A 17,860-nucleotide genomic window follows, 5' to 3' on the forward strand; every position below is an offset into this window, starting at 1 on the left:
GGCAGTAATTGATTTAATTTCGTAAAAATCGTACGTTCGATAGCAATTAGTGAATAGAAATAATAAATTCCTTGCAAATAATTTTGGGGTAAGTAATAAGTCGACAATAGTTGTCCCACTGCATTGAATTATGGCCTAACCAATTGAAGTTTCCCAAGGAATATGAAAATCTTCCCATTGATGATTAGGTTGATATCCAATTATTGTGCCCTAAAAGTTAATTATCAGCGGAAAGTATACAGGGCCTAGCTTTCGTATTTAATTAACAAAAACTTTATAATTTTCCACAGCTTGCCTCCCTTGATCAACACTCAAGGCTACCTTGAAGCCACAGTCTTTATAATCATCAAATCCATCACAAATTTTCTCGGAATGATCATGAACATCATCATAACTATTATCTTCAATTCCATGGAATTTTATAATATCATCCAGCAATGTCATGTCACCATGTTCTTTCTTTTTTTTTTTCTTTTTTTTTTAATTTAACGTGGGTGTCTAGGCCAGCTTGCTCGTACCTCGACTAATCCCACGGATCCTGAAGTTAATGACCATGTAAGCCTCCAGTTACCATCATATAAGCAATTTCAGGACTCGAATCTAAGACCACATGGGGAGCAAACCTTTTTTCTTTTCTTTTCTTTTCTTCTTTTAAAAGACGGTCATTTCTACATGGTTGTCTCGATTGCAAAGAAGACAAAGGAACTAGCTCCAAGCGGGTTCCATGGACTCCATGGATTGGTGAATAATTTCGAGAGCAGGTGAATTTGAGATGAATGGGGCCTAACACTATCGACCACACATGATTACCTGCTTTTATGATGAGACTTTTGTAGCTTGTGTTCCCATCAAACTTGAAATAGTGTTTGAAAAGAGGACCATTGGACAAAACAAAGATAAATTGGAGCACTTTGATTCAGAAAGTTCAAAGCGATCATTTGTTTCCTTTGTCTTATTGTCTTGATCCTGACAAAAGTATTTCTCTTGCTCACTATTATAGAGCCAACACCACACAATTATTATAGTTGTTAGAGCTTAGAACTTTGGTTAAATTTATGAATTAAGCATTTGTTTTTTGGATTGGGTTATATTAGCATTCTTTAAGTTATACCCATAAGAAAAAGGTAAACAAACAAATATAACCTAACCCCAGTTTAAAAAGTGAGGAGATCGAAAATCTTGGTGAACCATTTATACGCGAAGAAACTTTGTTTTTTTCTTTTTCTATATATGTAAAATTAAAAAATGTAATCATATGTTGAGAAGAAAGATGGATTTTATTCATAAGAAAAAGAAATACATGAATACAAAGCTATTTTTCAACAAAAATAATAATTAAAACCATAATTTATAATAGACATCTTAATATTGTTATATTCATGATAATTTAATATTAAAATATTAATTTTATTTTTAGACTAAAAATTATCATGAAACGGTTATGTCATTTACTAAAAAAGGGAGAAAGTCTTTATGCTTAAATTTAAAATAAAAATTAAATTTATCATGGAAAACAAAACGTCAAATACAACACAAAATGAGATATAATATTCAATGCAATTACACATACTAGCTAACACTTACCAGCTCCTATGGTTTTCTTTTTATTATCATTAACGTAGGTGTTCATGTCAGTTAAAACGCATCTTAATTAATCTCACAGACTCTGAAATTAACAACTATATAAGCCTCAATTGGCTATTATATTAACAATTACAAGACTCAAACCTCAAATCATAAAAAGAACAAACCCCTTAATCCCAAGCTATTATCACTAAACAACCTACTAAATAATTATTACAATTTTCAATTAGGCTCTTGCTTGCCATAATGAATGACAATTCACATCTCCTACGACTTTAAATGATTAAAATATTTTAGCTATTACTTTTTTTTTTGTCCTATTGATAGTCCTCTTCTACTTGAAAAATAAATAAAAATAATTTTTTATACTAATATATCAAAATCATAAAAAAAACACTAAAAATAATTAATTTAATATTTTTAAAATAAAAATATTTTTTGAAAAAGCATTAAAAAAAAACAAAGCTCTCCCAAACATTAAAAAAAAAAAAGCTATGATATTTGTTTATTCTCTCAAAAAACAAATAAATTTTATTCCCAATCTTTGCTTTTTGTTACCTCAAAAGTAGAAATGGTCGTCTGGGCAGACTGTATTGTTTGAGCTGGAAGCATTTATCACGGGCTTGGAATTAACCCAGCAAGAGTGGGAAACTCCTTTTTGCATGTGAAGGTGAAGCAGCTTTCAACACAGTTACTTCTTAAAATGAAAGAAAGCGAGGAGTAATAAAGCAAGGCTGTCCAGGAAATAGCAATTAAGGATAAAAATTAAGTAGATGCATGTAAAGTCATGTCACAATATTGCCTAATTAAATAATCTTATGTCTTGTCATTCTCATTAAAAATAGTTTAAGCATTTGTATGACTTGCTCTTTCAATTCCCAACCCTAACCCTATCATTTAAGTATGTGTGTTTACATTATGATAATTTTTGTGATTACAATTAAAAAAAAAAACGAAAAAATGATGTTTTTTTTAATAAAGGTTTCAAGAGAGACCTTTATTGAAAACAAATACCACCTTTTAACCTACAAGTTAAATTATTTGATATTAAAGGCCCCAAGATCTTTTTACTGTGCAACTAAAATTAAAATTACAGGAAGACCCCCCCTCGTTAGATAGTTTTTTTTTACTCCCAAGTGTAAAAAGCTTATTTTATTGTGTATTTTTTCTATGAAAATACAAAAGTAACTCTAAGTAGAAACTAAAAAAATTATTTATTTTAAAGGTAGTGATATAATTTTACTTTACAGTATAAAATACTTATTTTATCCCCAATTAATTTTGGAAAACCAAAATTATCCTACTGCAAAGATTATTTTACCCTCAAATATTAAGCCAAGAGATTTTTTTTTAAAGGTCAAGAAAGAGAAAATGCTACTCCCGTTCACATTGAAGTGTGTTAGGTGGAAACACTTTCTTTTATTATAATGTTACATAATATGAGAAAAATGTTAATTTAGTTGGATCACAAGCGCCCTATTTCGAATATTTAGCCAAGAGATTCTAACAATGTTGCAAAAATCTCATTGACTCACAAGAGCACCAAGTCAAAACAGTTAAAAAATAGATAAACCAGTTGCCTGTGTTCTTTCTTTACATTTCCAACCAATCCTTTTTTCTGACATACCTTCTTCCTCACAGAAGGTCCTGACCCCATCTTTTATCACCACTTCACCAAAAAGAGAGAGCATTGTAATTCTAGTATTAATAGCCATCTTTGCTGATAAATAAAGGGTCATCTCTCTTTTTCTCACTGTATTTCTGGTTCACATCTCTCCAAGTAATGAATTCTACATCTTTCTTGCTGTCTTTAAAGCTAAACTGAGAGCTGCAAACTGAGCAATCAATGGATTTCAATCTTGAAAACCCATTAACGAATTCTCATGAGCTTCACTTTGACACAACCCCTTCTCTCTTCCTCATTGAATCTGACCACATGCCTTCAAAGAGCTACCTAAAGACCCTCAAAGAGATAGACTTTGATGTCTCTTTTAGAAGAGAAGCCATCTCTTCTGTCTTAAGGGTAAGTGGAGAAAATGCAAAACATAATAGTCTTCTTTGCATCAACTTTTTATGCATACATTTCTTGATCAGTTCTAACTTATTATTTATTGTGATCTTTTCAGGTTTCTTGCAACTTCGATCCGTCCTTGTCCTATCTTGCTGTTAATTACCTCGATCGGTTCTTATCGAGCCAAGGAATTCCTGTAAAGAATCAAAATCCTGTTTTATTTATCCACAAAAAAATAATATTTTCATGGGTTGTGTTTGTCTTTGCTTGAGATCCAACTGAATTTGTTATTAACGTTTAATCATCACAGCAATCAAAGCCATGGGTCTTTAAGCTTCTCGCAGTTGCTTGTGTCTCTCTAGCAGCCAAAATGAAGGAAGCAGAATTCCATGTCACTGATATTCAGGTAAATGTTCATCCAATACAATGTCTATATCATAGACCCACTTGTGAAAGATCAATAATTTTCTTCATCTTGACTGTCAAACCAAAAAAAAAAACCATCTTGAGTATGAAAGAGAAATATTTTTTTCATCTGTGTAGGGTGATGGTGGTTTTGTATTTGACCCTCAAACAATACAAAAGATGGAGGTGCTTATACTTGGGGCTTTAAATTGGAGGATGAGATCGATCACGCCATTCTCCTTCATTTCTTTCTTCATTTCTTTGTTCAAACCTAAAGATCCACCATTGAGGCAGGCTCTTAAAGCTAGAGCTTGTGAAATCATCTTCAAAGCTCAAAATGGTATGTATATTTATACAAAAATCATATCCAGGCAAATGGAGTGGCTAAAATTGGAGCTATATTTTTTGTTTTTTTTCCCTTTTCATTGGATTTTCATGGCTGAGTGCTGATACATCTTGTCTGCAGATATCAATCTTTTGGAGTTCAGGCCATCATTAACTGCTGCTTCAGCACTTCTCTATGCTTGTCATGAACTTTTTCCTATGCAGTTTTTATGCTTTAGAAAAGCCATATCCATCTGCTCATATGTAAATAAGGTAATTTTTTAATTGAATTCTGATTTTTAACATTTTATTTTTATCAAATTAATTGCACACTTTAAACATAAAAAAGGGAAAAAGAATTGTTGCCTCGAGATAGTGCAAATTAACGGGTGAATGTGAGATTTCAAAATTTAAGTTTTTATGTTTTCCCTTTTTTATTAAAAAAAGTTTCGAATCCATGAGAAGACTAGAGACATAGATGTATATCGAGTATAGATTAATTTGCTTGAAGATATTATTTCGAATCATGGGAAGAGGGCAAGAATATAGTTTATTGAATGGGGAATGTTGGACCCAAGAAAAAAAAAAGAAGGGTTAGTGTTATCTCTATTTTTTAAAATGCTATCTTCATAATTTTAATTTAGAGTGCACAATAGTGTTGTAATGGCATGGTAATTAAACTGTCCAGCTGTAAGAAAAAGGGCTTTGGTTGATCTCCCTCTTTGTATTTTAAACTCTCTCTTTTTATATTAGATATATAATGTTTATTATCTCGAAATAAAAAAGATAAAACATAGTATCTCTTTGTATTTTCTATTTTAAAAAGATCAAAATTCCTTCCAAATGCTTATATATATATATATATATATATATATATATATATATATATTGTGTATCTGTCGATTCAATTATGAAACACTAACTAAACACAACTAATACATTACCCTAAGACATTGACGTTATGGTAATCTTTGTTACAGGAAAACTTGTTGCAATGCTATAACGCAATGCAAGAAACAGCAATGGATGGTTACAAGTCACAATTTGACATGGTGTCAAGTTCTGATACGCCAGTCAACGTGCTTGACCGGCATTTTTCAAGCTCAGAAAGTGAAAACACCAATGGGACTGTTGTGATGATACCTAGCAATGGCAGCAACAAGACCTGGCCAGAGAAAGACATCAAGAGAAGAAAGATCAGTGCTCTCTGTAATAATCAAACGGTTCAGCTTTCAGCTTTCTCAGATGCAACAACAACTATGCTGATGTGAGGATCGAGTTTTCTTTTTTATTTCGTGAAATAGTTATATCACTGGTCCATTTGAGTGCGACTCTAGCTGCTACAAATAACAAGGATGAAAATGAAAGAAAAGACTTTGAGAAGAAAAATGGGTTTATTGGAGAGTTTGCTGGAGGGAGGTTTGATGTATTGAAGAAATTTCAATCTTATCGTGCATGCCGCATGAACTCACTCGATGCAACCTATTATCTTTAACTAGTTATAAAATTAAAAGGGGAATTTTGATTTATTACAGCCAAAAAGGACAGAACTTCACTTTGAATTGCCGGGATGGATTTCTGTGGTTCTTTTTGGTTTTATGTGGGCTATGTCCTCGTGCCTGGCTGAGTCACTGGATCATAGTACTATTGTACTAACAATAAATTGGGGCTGTTTGGGAATACAGACGCAAATGGTATAAAAAAAATATATTTTTAGATATTTTTAATATAATAATATTAAAAATAATATTTTAAAAATAAAAAAATATTTTAATATATTTTTGAGTATAACTAATGGCTATTTAAAGATTTGTTTGAATTTTGTAATGTCTTTAATTAATGTTTTTCACTCTCTATTCTCACTAGCCACATGATTTATTTTTATTATTTAAATAAACTAAAATATTTATAAATGGTAATGTTAATATAAACCACCAATCAAATATTTATTTCCAAAAATTTCATAGAGTGCTTAAGATTTTAAGAACTTCAATTTTTATCTACTTATTTTTTCTTTGAATTAATTTTTAATTTGAATAATTAGAAAACAACATTCCAATAACATCTTGATCATGCTAAAAAAAATAACTTCATAGTTGTACTAAAAATAAAGGTATTGTAGTTTATCAATATAATTTATAATAAATGCGAAGTGGAAATAACAGGTTATAATGTGAGGAGAACACCAACCATACTATATTATAAAATGTAGTAATGTTTCAAGGATAATTAACACATCTTGTCCATACATTTCATCTTAATCTCCATTCTTTTTTTTTTTATTTATTTATTTACATGGGTGTCCGAGTCAGGTTGCGCGCACCACGACTAATCTCACGGCTCACTGAATATCCTGCAAACCCAGTGAACACGACTAATCCAACGCTTGTCATCCCTGCGGTGCCTTACATGTCTTAATCTCCATTCTTTCTATACAAGTATGAGTGCTTCATATTTTTCTTTGAATATAAGAGCATCCTCTAATCTATAATTTTATCTAATATTTTCATTCAAATAAACAAAACAAATTCATATGAAAAACTTAAATCCAACTTGATTCATCAACAAATAAATACCAAAAAACAAAATTAAATCAATTTTTATTATATAAAATCTAGACTTGTACTAATTTTTCATGTGAGGATGTTTTTTATTTTTATCATTCTATACATAAACATATGCTAAAATAATGGATTGAAAAATCACCTAAATTTAGTATCAGTAAAAGTGTTTTAAAATAAAGAGTTTGGCATGCTTTCTTTTATGTTTTATTTTATTTTATTTTTGGGTTAGCTGAAGGCTTCTGGGGGAGCACTTTATGCATGTCTCAGGGATTTGCTGTGGATATGCTGGGCTTCAAACAGCTAAACAAATTGCACAGCCACAAAAAGGCTCGTCATGCTTTGCTTCTATATATTATCAAAAGTTTTTGGGGTTTGGAGTCCATACATGGAAATGAGGAAATAAATAAATAAATTTAAAGAAAGTTTATGATTCTTTATCATGGGACAAATCCATGGTCCCCTACAAATTGAGATTTCCCTATCAAAGATTATTTGGATCCATCGTTGAGATCTCTGATCTTTGAGGTAGCAGATGATAGAGATTGCACACAAAAGAGCATTAAGATCTAGCTCATGAGCATGTTCAGTGTTCGAGTTTGCGGTAAAAATTATTATTATTTAAATATTTTTTAAAAAATACATCAAATAATATAATTTTTTAAAATTTTAATATCAATATATTAAAAAAAAATAGTTACAAAAAATCTCTCAGGTAGCTGCAAGCTAACAAGAAAGGGTTAAACTTGAAAATTAAAAAAAAAAAAAATTGATGCAATTGTCAAAGAACCATCTCAACCTAAAAGCTTAAGCTGTTAGGTGAGGTTCCAGGATATGATTTATATTATTCTCTAACACACCCCCTCAAGTGAAAAGCCCTTTGGGCTTGAAACTTGCACAAGCTCATATTACCTTGTGCTTAATTTTATCAAATAAATGGGGATGGTGAGATTTGAACTCGTGACCACTAGGTCATCAAGGCTCTGATACCATGTCAAAGAACCATCTCAACCTAAAAGCTTAAGCTGTTAGGTGAGGTTCCAGAATATGATTTATATTATTCTCTAACAGCAATTGATAGGAAAAGGGTGTAAATTCTTCCGATTTTCTTTATACTTTCTTTTGGAAATATGTAACAAAACAATATATCTTAGTTTTGTCTCTAATTAGAGTTTGTTTGGCAATGTAGTTATGGTTGTTTTTTTAAATAATTTTTCATATCAAAATAAATATCAATCATATTTTTTTATTTTTTAAAAATTATTTTTGACATAAGTACATTAAAATAATTTAAAAACACTAAAAATATATTAATTTAAAATAAATAAAAATATAAATTTTTTTTTAATTTTTTTAAAAAACACTTCTAAAATACAAAAATAAACAGCCAATAAAAACTTTGTCAGATTAGTCTCATGCAATGCAAAAACACCTTCGACAGGAAATCCTGTTTGACATAAAAGCAAGAAAGTGGGTAGCTGGGAAGGACACTGTAGTGGTGGTCAACGTGTCTCTGCCTGGATCCATGGCATCAACTGAGGATGGTCAATGCCTCTCTTTTTAACTAACGAAATCAACATCTAGCTATAATTGAGACACATCAATATTTCATTTACTTTTTCTGTAATTGTATACTAGTAGGGCAGGAAGTAGATGAACGAACGAAATTTATGCAACTTTTCTTCCTCATAATTTGCCACTCAACATGTTCATCTTATTGTATTAAAATGTAAGGGTATTGTAAAGATAGACTATTACTTACTAGATATTAGAAATTATTTTTTTAATATAATAAAAAAATATGTTCATATTATGGATGCTTTTTCGCATGTCATGTTTCTCTAATTATTAAAAAAAAACATACAAATCTTAGATGTTTTTTTTTCTTTAACAAGAACAAATGAATTCTATTTTTATAAATGCATCATGGAAATAAGAATTAGTTATATAAAAATATGAAATGAAAAAAATAAAGATAAATTAGAATAATCTTTTTGAAAAATAATCAAATTAAAAAAATAATAATAAATAACTACTAATTAAAAAAATGCGTCTTAAGAAATTTTAAAAAATAAAAATAAAAGAGGAGGTGATATTTAAAATTATCATTATAAACAATGTTTTCCACCCGATACACTGAGTCCATTAATTTATGATTTATCTTTAATTACACTCTTTATTGGTTTCAAACTTTCAATTTTGTTTAATTTCACCCTTGACGAACTTCAATTCAAACCCCAGATTTCAAAGTCCTTTTCTCTTTGGTTCCTAGTTTTGAATTTATTCAATTAAATTTTTAATTGACCATCAAACTTTAATATTTATGCAATTAACTCTTGATTTGACCAAATCAACTCTCAAAATTTCTAATTTAACCCCAGAACTTTAATTTCTTTAAATTAAAACCCAAATTGACTTAAAAAAACAAATTTTCTTACAATCAGACCCTTTATAAATTCAATTAAACATTCAATAAAATTTAATTGAGTCTATAAATATATATTTTTTTACCTTTCTTCTTCAATTTGAATTTTTCTTGTCAACATGAACTCTTCATTTGTAAAAAATATATTGTTAAATTTTAATTTTAAAATTTTTTGAGTCTTGTCAATCAATTTCTAGCTATTTTTGGACGGTTTGATATCTTTTTTTACTTGTTATTATTTTTTAAATTTTTTTATTTTTTAATCTGAATATATTTTTAATTTTTTTTAAAAAAATAAATTTCAAAAACAATCTAAAAATAAGTTATGAGACAGGGAATGACAGTTTTTTGTTTTTTTGACACCACTTCGCATGCGAAAACAAAACTAGGTTAAAACCTTGGCTAGAAACAAATGTAAACTAGTTTAGTGGGGCCAGTAACTTACACCAATCTCCCATCCCAATCGTCATAGGCCCATAGCCAACAAAAGCTTGCAAGAAAGAAATAAAAAGCTAGAAGAAGAAATGGCAGAGAAAGGTACGGACTTCAGAGGGTGAGGAAAAGTCCCTTTTATTTCATTTGTCATTCTCCTGCGCTGGCTGGACTACAGCGAGGACTCTGCTGCGTGCTAGTAATTAGCAATGCCATTAAAGTTTGGGGATACCCTACTCAAAGTCATATGGAACCCGAGAAAGAGATAAAAGTTGATAAAGTTCTTACTCTCCTTTGTAAATCCACCACTATATGTGCCCTAATAACAAAGAACAAACGTTGCTTACTGTCAGGCTTGAGTATTACTTGGATAATTTACTTTGGAAGATATCAAGGGATTCTTTCCCTACGATTGTTCGATCTAAACCATTGGTATCCATCGCGAGCTTGTAAATCCCTCTGATTATGGTTTCCATTAACGTTTTTTATATGAAAGCGGCCGGGATGCATTTGACATCCTTGGCAATCCTTTTACATCAGTATAAACTGACAACAAGGCATTGCATATTATAAAAGAAGGTTTCGTTATCAAAATAATATAAATTATATTTTATGATTTTATTTAACAATTTAAGTTATTAGGATTGAGATAATTTTTTAACATAGTTTCAGAACTTTGATAATCTAATGATTACGAGTTCGAAATCTTCATCATTTTTATTTATTTGATAAAAATTAAACACATAATATTATAGGTCTGTACAAGTTTCAAGCCCAAAAAAGCTTTCACTTAAAGGGATATGTTAGATAATAATATAAATTATATCTTGGAACCTCACCTAACAGCTTAAGCTATTGAGTTGAGATGATTATTTGATAGCTTCACTCATAGTTATAAAACCAGCCCGCTCTGGTTTGTGGGGTTGGATGGATGGATCAAACCTGATAAATTAAAATACCATTATTTTAGGATTTAATGGCATTATTTTAGATTAAAATGTGATAACTTACACTTGATTTAATATAAAATCCGATCTAAATCAGATCAATAGATTGATCTATAAAAACAGAACCATGTTTATCATGGTTTGATAATGGCATTCCATGCTTCATTAACCCAAACAAAACATGTCATACATTTTAATTAACAAAGGCACACAGCCTTGTTTATTCTATGGTTTTGCTCTCTACATTTGTCAACTTGTCGAATTCCTTCACATTCATTGATATACATCAAAAACTACAATCCATATTTTTGGTTTAAGGAAAATTCTCTTAGCCAGTTTAGGCTAAATAATTTTAAGCATGGCAATCTCAGTGGAAATAACAGAGATTTTTGTTTCGTGGAAGTCCAAGATTGGGTATTTTATTTTCTTGGTTCTGAACATTAAAATTCTTTTGTCACCAATCCAGATAAATCACGGGCCTTATGGTCTTGAAGCCATGGCCTGTCTTTGTTGCTAGGAACTTGTTTTTGGTCCTGACAGATAACACTTTATCCCAGGCCTGGTTTTATCTAGCCATTTTAAAACTTCAGCTGCTTAGACAATTCCCCCATGTTGGACCTGTTTTAAAGGTCCAATCAAGCCGCCCCGTTTGAGCAAGCCATTCAGATTTCATCAAGTTCCAAAATGTTCATTAATTACCCTAAAAAATAAAATAAAAAATGTTCATTTTGAATAATTACAGTGTTGTTGGAAAACACGCACACACTTCCTCCGTATTGGACCTGCTTCAAAGGTCCAATAAAGCCTAAAGCAAATCTATTTCCACTTAGCCCTGTTTGAGGAAGCCATTCCTATTTCATGAAGTTCCAAAACATTCATTAATTACCCCAAAAAATTAAAAAAAAAAAAGTTCATTTTGAATAATTACAGTGTTGTTGGAAAACAAGCGCGCGTATGTGTGTCTATATATATATTATGAAAAAGGATTTTCATAGAAATAAGGATATATTTCCTTTTGATTGAAAAAACGTTTTTTTTTTTAAAAAAATATTAATTCTCAACACATCTTATAATCGTGTAAATCATTTTATATAGATGGTCGGCGCATATTTATGTTAAAGGCCTAGAAAATAAGTGCTTGAGTGAAATTGAATCTCGTTTCACACTAAAAATAAATGATTTCACCGAAAAAGTAAAGCAAATAATTGTCAAAATCAATTGTTTGAAAAGAGGAAGAAAAAAGCTGACATAAAATCTTGTCCGATGCAAGACTCGTGATTCTTGGCGAATTGGGTTTACTTCACTGTATGTGTCCTCTCTGCATGCATGAAACACGACCATAAAAGGTGTTTTGTCTGATAAAAACAAGGAAAAATAGAAGTAGTTTCTTCCATCCACTAAAAATGCTTGATGTCCTAATTAGTCAAAAGATCAAAAAAAGAAAATCCTTAAAGTTATAAAATTTGTGACCAGCATGCCATGATGTCTTACAAAGATACATCTTTTTAAGGTATAAAATTATCTAATATAGATCTCAAAAGATTGATTCAAATAACAATAATAATGTTTCAGGTTTTATCTTAACAAATTCAGTTGATATATCTAAGAATAGCTCGAAAATGAGTCTATCCGAATTGGATGTATATCCAAAAATTAGTCTATCCGAATTTGTTTTTTAGCATTAAATATAGAAATTAGTCTATCCGAATTGGATGTATATCCAAAAACAAGCTTTGATCGTATTGCATTTCGCGTAATTAGTCAAAGATATAAATGCAATATGTATTACAATAATTACATGAATGGTTACATTTTTAAAAACAACGTGGCATCCATATTTTGCAAGTCAATTACATGAATGTGTTGCACAACAATATATTGAGGGACACATGAATGCTGGGAAATAAAGATCGATCACCAAGGCCCACTCTTCAATTTTCTTGAACTGTTTTCACTTTGATGGTAGCCTCTGAGGTCTGAACAGCCGAAGATGCATGGCATTTTCTTGAGGACATGTTTATTCAAGGCAAGTTCCTCTAACCTTCAGGTCTTGGTAATAGTCTATATATGAAGTCAAGTTCTCTGTTCAAAGGCAACGCTTTCACATGTCCACTAAGACTTCGAGTGTGTATTTTTATAGGATCAGAGGGCCCAGGAGAAGCCACGACGAAAAAGTCTTCAAGGGATAGAACAATCTACGTTTTCCATGTATGTTTTGAACAAGGAAACTTCCTCTGAAGAAAGTGTGAACTCACGCCGGGTGAAGCACTTGGGAACACATTTCGAAGTAAATGCATTATTCTTGTAAACTTAATTGCATCCTCCCATTTCTTGTCTGGTTAATTATTCATGGACGTTTGTTAATTAGTCTAGTGGCTTATATTATATTTACTAGATTCTTGACTTGTGATGCATAGTAGGTTTGATGATTATTTTCTAACCTTTCAAAAAATTATAAAGACCATGAGAATTTAAAAAATTGGATACATAGTGAACAAAGTATTTTTAAAATATTTAAAAGATAACATATTAGATGACATAATTTTTTTTTTAAAAAAATTAAGATAACAATATATTAATTCGATTTAGGTTAGTTATAGTTAACTTGTGATCCGGGACATGAAACCATGATTATCTTATGGAACTTGAATCGAAACAAAATAGAAGGTTCAATTTTAATCGCACCAAACTAGAGGGAATCATACTAGACATGCCACTCAGAGATGTAGGCCCGACATGATAATTCATAACAACTCAAGAAAAGCTGTTTTTGGCGACCATGAGCCATCACATACGCCACTTGAACATGGCAAAACGACTTATATTGCATACGCCAACCACTTTTTTTTTTTAATTATTATTTTATATTTATTGTCAAATTATCTCTTTGACCACATGATTATCAAAAAAAAAAGTTTGAAAGTATGAATAAGTCTCTAAAAGCAAGTTAAAAAAAAAAATTGATTTTCAAGGCAACACAATCATTTAACAATAATATGAAAAGAAAATTTTCAAAAATATTCTAAAACCAAGTTAAATAATTTTTGTTTTTTAAGGACAATTAAGTAATTATACTGTGTAAAAGTATATAAAAAACCTGAGTTATTCCCGATCAGATCTATAATGATCAATGAACCTGTAAAACAAACCATATTATCTCTAAGAAACAATTCAATTTTTTTAAAAGAAAAAAACAATTTTAATGATCCAATCCACCATGATTAAATGAAATTATAACTTATTCGCTTATATTTCAAAAACCTATAAAATAGTATCTGAACCCTTAATAACTACTATCTAATTTAAACGTCTTAGTTTTGTTTTTTTTGTTTTTTTTTTAATTAAGTCTCCATCATGTTGTTTTTCCTCTAAAAAACTAAAATCATTGGGGGGTATATTTCAAATTAAAGGTATTGATTAATAAAAGTCAACGGAGTATGGTACAAAATACCTACCATGATAATTCCATTTACTACTATAGATATGATGGCGGTACAGTCGCAGCTTCCATCCAAATGTTTATAAAAAAAGCAGTCAACATGGCAAAGGATTATAGATGCCAAAGGAATATGATTGAGGCAGCCTCTCTTTACGCTGCTGGAGTATGTTTTTGAAATTTTTATTTTTAAATATTTTTTATATTATTTTTGGATTGTCGATATAAAAAATAAAAAAAATAATATTTTTATATATTAAAGAAACGTTTTTAAAAACAATCTATACTATAATCCTTATAAAAATAAATAAAAAGGCCAAAAGATGCGAAATGAAATATGAGTACTAGGCCTATGATTAATTGGACGGAGAACAATAGTGGGGACAAGCTTGTTGGATGATATTATTTAAATTCGAGGACAGTTGAGCTTGTTGAGATATATATCAACCTACAAATTGCCAATTTCTTCGAAGCTCAGCTGTGGTGATTAAACTTTTCTTTACTTATGTAATTATCAAAATCGTCGTGGGAATTTTTTCTTTCCCAATGAACCTATAACTTAATATTTATAATAATAATAATAATAATAAAACATAATATTTCTTCTACCCTATATTGCCTCCTAATTCAATATTTTATTTTAAAAATGAGGTTTTAAAATTGAGATGAAATTAAACTTTTTTTTTTCTTGGCAGCATTCAATCACAAATTTATAAGGCCATGCTGGATAATTGGGGGATTTGTTTTCTCGTTGATAAGTAACATTCAAGTTTTAAGCTATAGAAAATAGATGTACATGATTTGTCTTTAATAAATTGGAGAGATGTTTGGAAAAATCCACAAAAATCATTTATATATTTTGTAGGTGATAATAAAATTATATTTGAATATATGTTAATTCTTTAAATTATATACATGTTTTTCACGTACAGATTAAATGACTGGTTTTAATAGATCAGCCTAAAATTCTTGTGACCATAATGATAAATTAAAAGATGAACGCATAATTAAAAATAAAATTAACTTCACAAAGAATATAAAAAATAAATTAGAGAAATATCTCATTCGGATTCAACAATTAGGTTACACACACACCCACACATTTCATGAAACTTGATTCATGCCTTATTTGAACTTAAATGGTGGCTTTTGTCATAGTTTACATTGTAATTAATGAAAAAAAAGAGGTATGATTTATCGACAAAATACAATCGGAATGTGTATTAATTCACACCACATGAAAATCCATGCTAGTGGATTTCCTGCACCTGGCCATATCAACAGGGCATGCCTTGCATGTTTCAGCCATCACAGCTTTGACTTTGATTTTACCTCCTCAACTTGGACTCCGTTTCATGCATTCTTCGAATATAGACGATTTTCTTGTAAATCCTTCGTTTACAACGTTTAAATCACGTTGCTAATTGATTTGTCGAGTGGAATATATAAAATAACTCATGAAATCATATTTTAAGGCTCTCATTGCTTGGATTTTTCCTAAGCCATTCAGAGAAAGTTTGTAGACATTAATATTATTGTTTTCATTTTAGATTAAGTTTTCAGTGATCATTCTCTCTAATGCAGTATCAGAGCTGTTATAATCAAGTTTTATTCTTATGAAAAAAGGCTTGGCTAAGTTCTTGTTTGCATGCATGATCATATATGGAAATGAACATATCTGATTTTTAGTTTGAGAAAAACAAGCATTTTACTCCATAACTTCTCTATATTAGCAGATCCCATTTACATGTGATATGGCATGCAACTCACTCTCAGCATGCCATATATATATATATATATATATAGAAATTCAATTCTACTACCATATGATTAGTGTTCTACCACAAATCTGATCATGGAAAAAAACACCATTTTTATTTAATTACTATATATCTTGCAGTTCCTGCATCGTTTGCTGGATCCAATTCATACAATCATCGTCAAAGTTGAATGGATAGGATGGCATGTATACTTCTTCTGTGAATAACAATGAATGATAATCATCTTGGCCGTCGTTGTTGTCGGCTAAAAATGGCTGGTTCCAGAAACCTGAATCTTGAAATATTTCCATTGGAGAGAAACTATCTGCAGCACCATTCATGGCTGACACATAATCATTATTCATGGAGGATAACTCACTGCAGGATATTTCTTGAGGTGAAGGAATGTTCTCTACAATTTTCGGGTGACCATCTGGTTCCGATGGAGTATTGACAGAAACACTTTCAGTTTCGGACTTTTCTGCTTGACTATCTGCAGACTCTGAAGTTTCACTCGACTGCTCTTTATTCACCAACTCAGAAGAAACTGATTGGCTTTGCTTCACTCTCTTGCTCAAGTTGGTGTGCCAATGATTTTTAATCTCATTGTCTGTTCTTCCAGGTAATTTCCCAGCAATGATAGACCATCTGTAGAGCACAAAATCACACTTAGTCCATCGTTTCCGTCATAGCTATGCTTTCAATTTTCCAGTCAAAAGAAAAAATATAGACTTGATTTCTTCACATGTAAAGAAGTGACATGCTGTGAAGAAAATTTCGATGAAGTTGCATTCATTTTGAAAGTAATGGCAGCTTACTTATTTCCAAGTTCTTCATGCATTTGAATGATCAAGTTATCCTCTTCATCAGAGAAATTGCCACGCTTCACGTCCGGCCGGAGATAGTTCATCCATCTTAATCTGCAACTCTTGCCACACCTTGATAAACCTGTAAGAGATGACTAAATTAAATTCTAAACGAAAAAACAGAAAATTGCTCCATATTTTGTTTCTTTTTTCAGAAAATTTTATGAGAACATTGATAGGAAGCAACAAAACTCATAAAATTAAGGTAATATATTTTCATCATCTCTGGAAATTGGATTAGAACATGCTAATGCTTATGATGATAAATTGAGAAAACATGAATTTATGGGTGAAATTTCTTTTTGAAACCCATTTTATTGGAAGCATCAAAGATGTAGAAAGAAAATGGTATCTTTCTTACCAGCAAACCTGGGAAGTTGTCGCCAATTCCAGTGGCCATATTTCTGAACATAAACTCTCAACTTATCATCTTCTTCTCTACTCCATGCACCTTTCCTGAGTCCATTTTTATCAACCAAGGTTGCTTTGACCATCTTTCTATTGATAAGAGGATCTAGCCTTCCTAGTTTCTATAATCCCTATATTAAGGTAGGAGGGCAAAGTGTTCCGTGTGAAGGATCAACATACCTTCACATCTATATATATATAGATCACTTCCTCTAACAATAGGAAGTGAGTTGTCCTCAACCATGTAAAGTGGATGAATGAAAATAGATTTAAAGGGCATTGAGGGCCCATTAGAAATTGTTATGATGGTGTTCTCTTTCGAAGATTGAATCATGCCATGACTAGAGTGAACACGGAGGCTTCCAAAAGGTGTTTTCTATTGGTCAAAGTCACAAAGACCATATAATATTCAGTATTGCGTTGTTCAAGTCCAGTCAACTGCAGAAAAAAAAAAAAAAGAAAAAAAAAAGAAAGAAGACTATGTACAGTTCAGTCAAATGCTCTTGCAAAAACTTCTATGCAACTATATTGCACTATTGTCTTAATGGAAATAGATCAGAAACTCCATTTCTGTGATATGAAAACTCCCTGTGAATATTTAATTTAGTGTATGTGCATGGTTTTTGTTCTTCAACTTGGAGAGTGGGTATAGTAGGGCAGCCCCTTCTTATTCAAATAACTAATCAATCTTCTCCACAGCT

The 17,860-nt window shown here is 30.7% G+C and overlaps 2 protein-coding genes across 2 annotated transcripts; one reads left to right on the forward strand and one right to left on the reverse strand.

Moving 5' to 3' along the window:
- The first annotated feature begins 3,104 nt into the window (after window positions 1–3,104).
- Window positions 3,105–5,853, forward strand: LOC118029545 (putative cyclin-D6-1). Its single transcript, XM_035033449.2, has 6 exons — window positions 3,105–3,607; window positions 3,711–3,791; window positions 3,906–4,001; window positions 4,139–4,340; window positions 4,467–4,597; window positions 5,305–5,853. Exons 1-6 carry the CDS (start codon window positions 3,431–3,433, stop codon window positions 5,593–5,595), a joined length of 978 nt encoding a protein of 325 aa, XP_034889340.1. The 5' UTR covers window positions 3,105–3,430; the 3' UTR covers window positions 5,596–5,853.
- A 9,992-nt stretch (window positions 5,854–15,845) lies between these two features.
- Window positions 15,846–17,383, reverse strand: LOC118029546 (uncharacterized). Its single transcript, XM_035033451.1, has 3 exons — window positions 17,113–17,383; window positions 16,704–16,833; window positions 15,846–16,533 (listed from the first exon to the last, which is right to left on the reverse strand). The coding sequence occupies exons 1-3, from the start codon at window positions 17,243–17,245 to the stop codon at window positions 16,011–16,013; spliced, it is 786 nt and encodes a 261-aa protein (XP_034889342.1). The 5' UTR covers window positions 17,246–17,383; the 3' UTR covers window positions 15,846–16,010.
- Window positions 17,384–17,860: the final 477 nt, after the last annotated feature.

The sequence above is a fragment of the Populus alba genome, chromosome 19 (genome assembly GCF_005239225.2).
Source record: "Populus alba chromosome 19, ASM523922v2, whole genome shotgun sequence".
Lineage (NCBI taxonomy): Eukaryota > Viridiplantae > Streptophyta > Magnoliopsida > Malpighiales > Salicaceae > Populus > Populus alba.